The following is a 10,856-nucleotide window of genomic DNA, read 5'->3' on the forward strand; positions in this document are numbered from 1 at the left end:
CTATATAGCATATAAAATAATAATATATGTTTCAACAAGGAAAGCAATTTGTTCAGATGCAATCAACAACCGAAATTGTAATCGAGTAGTTTATTTATTAGTAATACCATGAGTAGTTATGTTACTTACTTATAAATTTACCTTCAGTATTTATTTTACTTATTTATAAGTTTACCATCAGTGTTTACTTTGGTTATTTATAAGTTTATCTTAGTACTTATTTTACTTATATTTATAAGTTTACCTTCAGTATTTACTTTACTCATTTATAAGATCACCTTCAGTATTTATTTTACTTACTTATAAGTTTACCTCAGTATTTATTTTACTTATTTATAAAGTTTACCTTTGGTCTTTTCCAGACTATCTGTCCTGGTGCATTCTTAGTGTGGAACAGTGACTCGTTGTTAGCAGGAAACATGGGATCTTCCCATAAAGTTCCACTTGCTCGACAAGACTTGCAAATCTCTTCATAATTCTGGTTATCAAAATACGTTGGGGGAGTTCCAAACAGCCCGCACATTTTTTCTCTTGATCTATTCATAGGGAAACAAAAATCCATATTTAATAACATGTGAATATTGTAAGTGTGGCATTTACAAAATTTGAAGACTTGTTGAGCGAGAGGATGAGAGAGGGGGAAAGGAACTTATGCAAATTACATATTTTTTAAAGGGCTGAAGGAATCTATAGAAAATTTATAGACTCAGTAATTCCAATGTTTACTGTGACTCAAAGGTGATAAAAATGTTTTTCTCATTTCTATTTTGCTAAACATATTCTAAAAAAAGAAATATCAATGCATAATTTCTCTACAAAATTAAATTTAACCATTACACTTACTTTTTTATTTTTACTTTTTATGATTTTTTTAATATACATTCTTCTATTAGGTGATGGTTTTTTAGACCCCATTAGAAATAAGTCCTCTTGGACTTTAATGGGCTGTCTTGGCAACCCCATCATTCTGTTCGAAAGGTGTATATAAGAAAAATGATAAATTAATACCTTTTTTTACATATTTACTAAAAATAATATTATATTGCTATTTTAAACTTCTGGCTTCGGGCCTTTTTATCTATTTCGATGTAAATTGCTAAATTGATGTTTTTAATATTTGATGTTTGTGATGTTTTGCGTTTTAATGATGCCGAATAAGTTCAATTTAATTCAATTCAAAGTAATTAAATTAGTATTACTATAATGTTTACATTTACATTCTGTAATCTATGCAATAAGTGAATAGCTACGTACAGTATTTGTTTGAATGATTAGGAAATAAATAAAAAATAAAAACCCATAGTTCCCTGATAAAATTTAGTCTTTGATACTTATAACATTTTGAGTTTTATTCAAGTATTTGACAATGAACAAATATTAGGAAAAATAAAAAATGTTAATGAAAATTTAAAATTGTGCATTACAAAAAAATTGGCGGCTCGGGGAAGAACCAGAGGCAATGATCAAAGGGTAAGTACCAGTACCATACTTTTGTTCGTGTTTCATTACAGTTGATGGAAATCGTGTCCACTTTGGTGGCACCCTCTATGTCTTGGCATAATTATGGGCAAGAAAAATAGGCTTGTAGGGGTGTCCAGTAGTTATGATGGGCCAACCAGCCTTGAAGATTTGCACCCAGTCTAAAGCTAATTTCATACCCCTCCACCAGCCTTTAAATATTAACCCCCTTGCACATACTTAAATTTTACTATTATTATTTAGAGTTTACCAATGTTATCATCCGCACACCCTTAAAATGTCCATCCCCCATCCCTCTTCCCCCCACCATTGTTTTCCACAGCTAACACCTTAAACTTGGCAGGCAAAGTATTAAAATAATGAACATAGACATTCTATACCTACAGATAGATGCTGAAACAACCACTTTACAAAATAAATATAATGCATAAAAAACCTGTTTACATTAAAGGAAATAATTGTCTCGTTCTTGCAGGCATACAACTTAAAGGTTAAAGTCCAAACTACAGTGAATACTGTACATTAACTAAAGATGTTGCACAAAACAGTACATTTACCATATGATTTTTTTTGTTTTCATTTCTATTTCAACAGAATGACATCAAAGGATGCCTTAAATACCTAGCAATATAAAAACAGCTAAATTATAATTAAATACGAATGAATTAGAAAAGAGGTAAGCAACTTTTTTGGTTTGATGAGTTTAAGATTTTATTGCAGTTGGTATTATCATTTTTATTGAAACTTAGTGGCGGATCAAGGGATTTCAAAGGGGCGCTCAGACCCTCCCTACACAAAAACAGTGCCAGCCAAAAAATGTTTGGCTTTTGGCAAAATGTTAAAATGGCTAAAACTGCAAAACAACAGGGGAACAGCCCTTTGGACCCATTCCAAACCCTTCCTCTTGGACCATACTGTAGGTTCTGCCCAATTTAAATTGAATTGCCACTCATACCACACATTTTAAATGGGAGGGTCCAAATCCAAATTCGGAAAAAGGCACCTAAAAATATTAATATTTTGTGAGTACGAGGTAAGTGATAATGGATGGTGGTTAATTATTAATAGTTTACCAGCTAAACCACATATCAGGTCCAAATTAGGCACATTGACAAAAATTCTTGCTACTTGTCTATGAAAAACTAGATACGACTATAATAATTGCCATACTGTACATATATTTTAAAAATAATGTATCATAAATGTGTACTAAATCTGCTACAACAAATTGAAACATTTGCAATTTAAATAAAATTAAAAGAAGTAATTTTAATTCATGGCAACATATAGTATTAAGTTTAAAGAAAACTAAAGAGAGTTAAAAAGGTTCTAGTTGATGAAACAACAACAAAACCGAAAGCCTTTGCTACTGTAATCCTAAGCTTTACTCAATGAAATGCATCTGGATGTACAAAACAGTGAGAATTGATTCACAGGGAAATTCTTATTCTGTGGGACAAAAGAGGCCGAATAAAAGAGAGTACCTGAACCAAATCAATGACATTTTTATACTGTAGTAGCTTTGGCAGGTATGTCAATTCCAATCAAAGATAAAACTTTAACAGGTTGGAGAGGAAAATAAAAATATAAAAAGAGTTTAAACAATAAAAACTTTATTCATGGTCCTTGAAGAAACATAAATTAAACAATTATTTAATATTGTATTGAAGAGAATTAGACAATCACATATTAAAACCTCAATATGATAGATACACAAGATAAGACCTTCAGTACAACTGAATAACAACACACTGTTAATACTATACTGTTATCCACCATAACAAACCCCTCAATCACATTATTTATGATTACAGCCACTCTACTACTCTACAAGCTCGAAGTCCTTATCAATATTTTCAAGGACAAACCTAGCATCACATAATACTGTACAAAAAGCCCCACAATATCAATCAAATTTTGGTCAAGGCCAAAAAAAAAAATAAAAATACTGGTTTCTCGTTAAAATTGCGCATCCATTTTCTCTGCCTCATCAATTTTTGTTAAATTCCTTTATTTTACAAAATTTACGAACCTTTCTCAATCGTTCGTAGTTGGGATACATATTGTATGAATCATGTCAACTGTAGGACTTCTTTTATTTGCTTTCAATGTCTCTAGTTGGTAAAAAGTGAGAAAGTTTAGCTGTTTCCCATCGACCACCTTAGATTTGCCATCTCAGAGTGTAAAAAAAAAAAGAAAAAAGCGCACTTATTCTTCCTTTTCCAAAATATTAGGATGAGAAACTACTTTTTTTTTTACTTGGCCTAAAGTAAACATACTGTATGAAGTATGAATTGTGCTGTACTCTTTACATTAAATAGATGTCTACTTTATTCAGTAAAAAATATTTCCAATAAATGTCAATGACAGCAAAGAGGCTTCAAAATGAGGACGGTTAGCAACACAAGTACTGTCAACATGTAATTTATGATAAACAGCAATAAAGTGCACCGACCATCATATTTAGTACTACTGTATACAGTTACCCAGCAATTATAACAAATTATGATTATAAAGCTATTATCATAATAACACTAACCTTTTGAAAAACAGATGTTGCACATGTGAATTAATGCTTTTATAACATCCCCCCCCCCCACACCCCCGCATTGAAGGTATAGTTTGTTAAACTTCTGATAGAAAACTGGGCCACTATTCCTTTTTGGTTTTTAAGGTGGGTTTAACAATTAGTAGGTTTATTATTTAGAGTACTAGGTTTATATTAATTATTAATCACAGATTAGGAATGAAAAATGATGCGCGGTCTCACCACAAAATGAGATGCATCATTGGTGAAATCATATTGAGATATTCACCAAAATAGGCCAAAGTCAAAATATTTACAAATGTTTAATTTTAATGTTTTTATATAACTTATATTTTATGATTGTATATTTTTAAGTGAATTTTCTTACTAAAACAGTGTTTTCTGCGCATATTCTGTCACTCTAGTTCTATATTAATTGTACAGGTTAGTTTATCTTTGAGGCCGATTTTCTTTATTTAAACTTTAATGCTCACATCTCTGGCTCTACTTTTCCAAGGGAAGCCATTAAAAGACCAAATTAAAGCTTACAGTATTATGAGATCTACACAAAATAAAACATAAACTCAATTTTTAATTTTCTAACCATGAGACTCCATTTGTAATTAGGTCTCTCATGTCAAACCACTCATGTTTCTTGTATCACCATTTCACATGATTAATGCAAAAGTTGTTGAATTTTTCTGTGATACAATTCTATTTTTAACATTTGGTTCTGACGAGGCAGACGCCCTGAAAAACGTGTCGTGTCGAATAACTTGAGCAACCATGCAAAACATTAAACCTTTAAAGCATACTAACGGAAAATAACACACGGCAGAAATGTTAAGTATTCATGTAATAATTTCAAACTAGTGTTGGTTAAAGGTCATCAACATGGGATTTGTATCAAATTGCAAGGAAGCTTAATTTCTTTAATTTTTAAACATCAAAAACATGTATAATTTTCTAGGCAAGGGAGACACATTGATCGGAACATTATCTGTCTCTTATACACATCTAGATGTGTATAAGAGACAGCCCTTTGGACCCATTCCAAACCCTTCCTCTTGGACCATACTGTAGGTTCTGCCCAATTTAAATTGAATTGCCACTCATACCACACATTTTAAATGGGAGGGTCCAAATCCAAATTCGGAAAAAGGCACCTAAAAATATTAATATTTTGTGAGTACGAGGTAAGTGATAATGGATGGTGGTTAATTATTAATAGTTTACCAGCTAAACCACATATCAGGTCCAAATTAGGCACATTGACAAAAATTCTTGCTACTTGTCTATGAAAAACTAGATACGACTATAATAATTGCCATACTGTACATATACTGTCTCTTATACACATCTAGATGTGTATAAGAGACAGCTTACTTTTTTATTTTTACTTTTAGGTACAGTTTGTTAAACTTCTGATAGAAAACTGGGCCACTATTCCTTTTTGGTTTTTAAGGTGGGTTTAACAATTAGTAGGTTTACTATTTAGAGTACTCGGTTTATATCAATTATTAATCACAGATTAGGAATGAAAAATGATGCGAGGCCTCACCACAAAATGAGATGCATCATTGGTGAAATCATATTGAGATATACACCAAAATAGGCGAAAGTCAAAATATTTACAAATGTTTAATTTTAATGTTTTTAAATAACTTATATTTTATGATTGTATATTTTTAAGTGAATTTTCTTACTAAAACAGTGTTTTCTGCACATATTCTGTCATTCTAGTTCTATATTAATTGTACAGGTTAGTTTATCTTTGAGGCCATTTTCTTTATTTAAACTTTAATGCTCACATCTCTGGCTCTACTTTTCCAAGGGAAGCCATTAAAAGACCAAATTAAAGCTTACAGTATTATGAGATCTACACAAAATAAAACATAAACTCAATTTTTAATTTTCTAACCATGAGACTCCATTTGTAATTAGGTCTCTCATGTCAAACCACTCATGTTTCTTGTATCACCATTTCACATGATTAATGCAAAAGTTGTTGAATTTTTCTGTGATACAATTCTATTTTTAACATTTGGTTCTGACGAGGCAGACGCCCTGAAAAACGTGTCGTGTCGAATAACTTGAGCAACCATGCAAAACATTAAACCTTTAAAGCATACTAACGGAAAATAACACACGGCAGAAATGTTAAGTATTCATGTAATAATTTCAAACTAGTGTTGGTTATTACATGAATACTTAACATTTCTGCCGTGTTAAGTATTCATGTAATAATTTCAAACTAGTGTTGGTTAAAGGTCATCAACATGGGATTTGTATCAAATTGCAAGGAAGCTTAATTTCTTTAATTTTTAAACATCAAAAACATGTATAATTTTCTAGGCAAGGGAGACACATTGATCGGAACATTATTTAGGTTATCGAATGAGACACCCACCTTCCTCATCAAATAACATATAATGCTTTTGAGCAAAGTCATTGCAGTAAGCAAAAATGACTCACTCCTCCTACACATAATTATACTTAATACAGTACAGTCATACTGTAACCAGGGATTTGTTAAAGTGACTAAGAGTGGCATAGGCATGGGCAGGGCAGCCAGAGCCAATCACTGGGGCCTGGGACTATTAGTATTAGGGGCCGATTCAATAGGCCTTCAGAAATTAAAGATAAATATTTACAATTGAAAAAAAAATTTTTTCAAAGTTGTTTAATATTTAAACAAATCCAAATGATTACTATTACCAGTCAGTATGATTTTAATTATGCGATACTCTACAGTACACTGCCATGATTGGGCCATGCATGCTTGCAGTAACCACATGCATGCTTGCAGTGGCGGATCCACAAATTTTTTCTGTGGATGGAGCGAGTGGCAAATCGGTGGCCTATGATCCAAAGGGGCAGAAAATGGTTGAGAGAAGCTTTTGGGGTGTTTTCTAAAACAGTCTCAGGCCACTGGCCCCTGTTGATTGAAAACCCTTCTAAATGCACCTCTCAATTTGTCCTATGGGTCACAAATGACCCTGTGCAAAAAAAAAGTATGTACTACTGATTTTTATTCTTAAAATTGTCAAGAATATATTATTAAGTAGTACAATGATGTTCTACTTCTATAGTATTATTGTTTATACAGTAACCAATTGTTCAAAATCATCTGTTTGTAATCATAACAAAGTAATCATAACCATAGCATGTATTGAACAGTTTTGTGAATTGAAAGAGGAACACCTCCACAACAAACACAAGGCCACGCTACACTGTGTGAGCCAAAAACAGGGCACATGTCAAAGTTCAAATATACTGATCAACAGAACATTTATCAAATTTCCCTTCAACCTAGTAGCATTGTTATCATTCAAAATACCTTTTAATTCAGTACATAAAAAGTTTTAAATGCGATGACCTTGTAGAAATGTAAACTACAGTACTGTATAGAGCTTGTCAACCAGTGAAAACCTGGATTTTATATATTTTATTAAATAAATATTAAACTCCACTCCTTGAATCTTGCCTCTTTCTTACTCTTATGATTGAAAGCAATCATATTTCTTCCCGTACAGTATATTCACAATAATAACAATTTATATTATAAATAAAAGCTCATCTGTGTTGGTGTTAATAAAAAAAAATCCTAGTTTACTGTACCGTAAATTATCTAAATACAGTAGTGTTATTTAACATTGTGTTATTTATTCACTGTAACATTGTATGTATTTAAAACCCTGTTTCTCAAAGTGTTTCATTACACACAGGAATGTACTCTCGATTCAAAATAGAATAATCTTGATTAAAAGCGCAGTAGCAAGTAACAAAAAAAAAATCATGTATGGTGCAGCGCTTATTCGAGAGCAACGCTTATTCAAGGATTCAGGTAAACTGATTAAATTAACAATCTACTGTACCTTGTGTGATGATAAAAACAAAGTTTGATTTTATTGTGATTGAAATTGTCATCAGTATCTTATTTATTGTGACAAAGCAAGTACATTAAAAAGTGTTTCTGATTGCTATATAGTATGCATCATTAAACAAATATAATAACAAAATTGAAATTATACTGTTTACATAGACAGGATAACAATGCATAATACAAACAATACTCAATACGCAGACTTCTTATTGAAAAGTAGGCCTTTTGCAGCTGAACCTGATGATGAAAATATCAAATATTGAATGCCTAAAATAGTAAAATAATTTAAAATCCTAAAATTAAACATCATAAAAACCCAAATTTTCTCCAAATGAAACTACTGTAGGCCTAGAAAATTACCTCATTTAAATGCCAATATACAACACTGTAGGCCCTACATACTGTTTATTAGGTCACTAATTAAAGTATTCTAGGCCATGTAAAAAAAAAATAAAAAATTGGTTAGCATCCCCTCACGACATCGAAAAACTCGCAGACATACTTTTTTTTTAAATCCTAAAATATGACGAATGATTGACCCCAGCGCAAAATTTTGTTTATGTATGAACTCAGGGTCCTTTACTAAAAATGATGTTTCTTCATTTCTTGCAAAGTAATTTGTCTTAATATCAATTTCATCTTTTAAATACATTCTCAGACCTGCCAACTCACCCGATCCTGTCGGGTGTCACCCGATATTTAAACAAATCTCCAGTTCTCCCGATCGAATGTAATTTTCACCCGATTTCACAGGCCACTCAATCCCCAAAAATACTCCAATTTATGCATAATTTGATTGATTTGATCTTTATTATTCAATGTATTCGCCGCCTGCTCGCTTCACGGTGCATCAAACAAGCAGCCATTTTCAATTCAAATGTCGCCACCAACGGCCAATGACTTTTTTGCTATCTTGCATCATATTTTGGTTGATGCTGGAAACCTTCAGATTTTTTGGTAAATCTCCAGATTTTTTTTATGATTCTTAAAATAATCTCCATATTTTCATTACCCAAGAGTTGGCAGGTCTGCATTGTATGGTACTGTACAGTACATTGTAAATTTCATTTACTTTTCCTACATATCGCAACCCCACCCTTTTCCTGATTTAACCGAAAGAAACCCAAGATTTAAAAAAAATGTTAACCAATTTTTCTTTTTTATGTGGCCTACTTTAGTTGCCCTAGTTTTCTAGCTCATTTGATGTTTTCTTATGATAATATTTCTTGGTAATGTTAAAAAGTGCATTCATTTCAGTTAGTGTTAATGTTGTATTCATCCTCATGGATGGTATCATAAACACATAATAATAATAATAGTAACAAGGTCAAGCTCCTCATCGTTAATTTTGAAAACAAACAAGCAGTTGTCAGTCATTACAAAAGGAATTTTTAATCCTCTTCAAACTATAAATCAAACAAGACAATGTTGTTTGATTAATATTTACTGGTATTGTATAATTTATTGTGTTATGTATGTACAGTAGGCCTCAATTTATCTGTGTCTACAATTTCTGCTGATTATTTTCTAATCAATATACAAAATAAATCTAATAATAGAGCAGGGGTTCTCAACTGGCAGCCCGCGGGCCAAACAGGCCTTTGAGTGCGTGTTATGAGGCCTGCGAAAACAAGCCGAAAATAATGTTTTCCATTCTTTCTAACCTTAATAATTTTGCATTCCGTTTTGCCGACTAGGCTTATATGTATATTGCCCCACAAATTATAGCGATTTAATCAATAAACTCGGAAGAACTATCTCAGCAAACAACAAAGAAGTACTGTAGGCCTATTACATTACTGATGACCATTGATGAGTAATATGTAACATTTTACTTTTGTGTTTCCAAACACATGGGTTTTCTTAGGTCAAGATGCCCTGTATGAGTGTCTAGCGGCTTGTAATTTTTTTTAAATGTCTAATTCGCGAAGGATGACCTCCTCCCAAACCCTCCCCTGACTAGCACCAGCAGTTTGTGGATGGTGCTGCGGACCATAGTATATCTTTTGTCTTGGAGGTTCAAATTTATTCAATGAACAATTCTGGCCTCTATTGCAATATAGTCGAGAACCCCTTAAATAGAGATTTACCATAATAAGATTATATATTTACATATGCCTACCTAACTATGATTGATTGCTTAGCCATCTTAATTAATGCTCCCTGACATAAGTATGACTGTTAGATTGGAACTTGGATTGTTCTGAATAAAGCCTTACATAATTTTTAGAGGTGCTGATGGTTACTACTACTGTATGACCCTTTTTTTTGCAAAAGCATGGGACTTGTTTTCATTTTGTTTTTGCACAAAGTGTGAAGCACACTTTAATATGACAAGCAAGTCCACTTGCACTAGTTACATATTCATTAGCTCAACCCGCCCTCGATAAATTAACGTTAAGTTATCTCACTATATTAATTGGATTAACAAATTATCAAGGATAAGTACTGAGTGATTAACACTGGTGCCCTTGGATTCAATTATGGGTAAACGGATTAGTTGCCTTTTTTATGAGGTTTTAATTGTTCTTTACCGCCGAAAGTGCGGTATTCTAACGTTAGTTTAAGGAGGGCTGGTTGGCCTAATGTGTGAGAGGTCTAGATGTGCATGTAAAGAAGTTTGACACCACCCTCTTCCACCGACCCTACCTTTTTTTTAAATCTTGGTTTTGCAACTTATGTCTTAAAATACATCTTTACAAACAATTTTTAATTTATTTAGAAATGAAGAATGTTTTAATACATAAAAACTTACTGTATACAATGATAAAAAATAATTTATTTTACCTCCTTGAAAATCCACATATTTAGATAGGCTGCTGGCATCTACAGTACATGCATTATAAACAGACCTCTCTAAGCCTATCTCTTAATATCAATATTATTATTATTAAATATTATTAAATTTAATTCTTTTTTTATAATAAATGTTGTGAATTATTAATATTTGTGTTTATATTAGTA

The 10,856-nt window shown here is 32.0% G+C and overlaps 1 protein-coding gene across 1 annotated transcript in view; it reads right to left on the bottom strand.

The window, feature by feature from the left end:
• LOC117123244 (calpain-5-like) overlaps positions 1–10,856 on the bottom strand; it is a gene marked incomplete in the record, with an annotated part of 27,422 nt that overhangs the window by 14,126 nt on the left and 2,440 nt on the right. Inside the window, 1 exon segment of the mRNA XM_033269103.1 lies at positions 347–536. Coding sequence (XP_033124994.1) covers positions 347–523 — 177 coding nt within the window.

The sequence above is a fragment of the Anneissia japonica genome, unplaced genomic scaffold (genome assembly GCF_011630105.1).
Source record: "Anneissia japonica isolate Jap-2015-1 unplaced genomic scaffold, ASM1163010v1 scaffold288292_len1863012_cov191, whole genome shotgun sequence".
NCBI classification, from domain to species: domain Eukaryota; kingdom Metazoa; phylum Echinodermata; class Crinoidea; order Comatulida; family Comatulidae; genus Anneissia; species Anneissia japonica.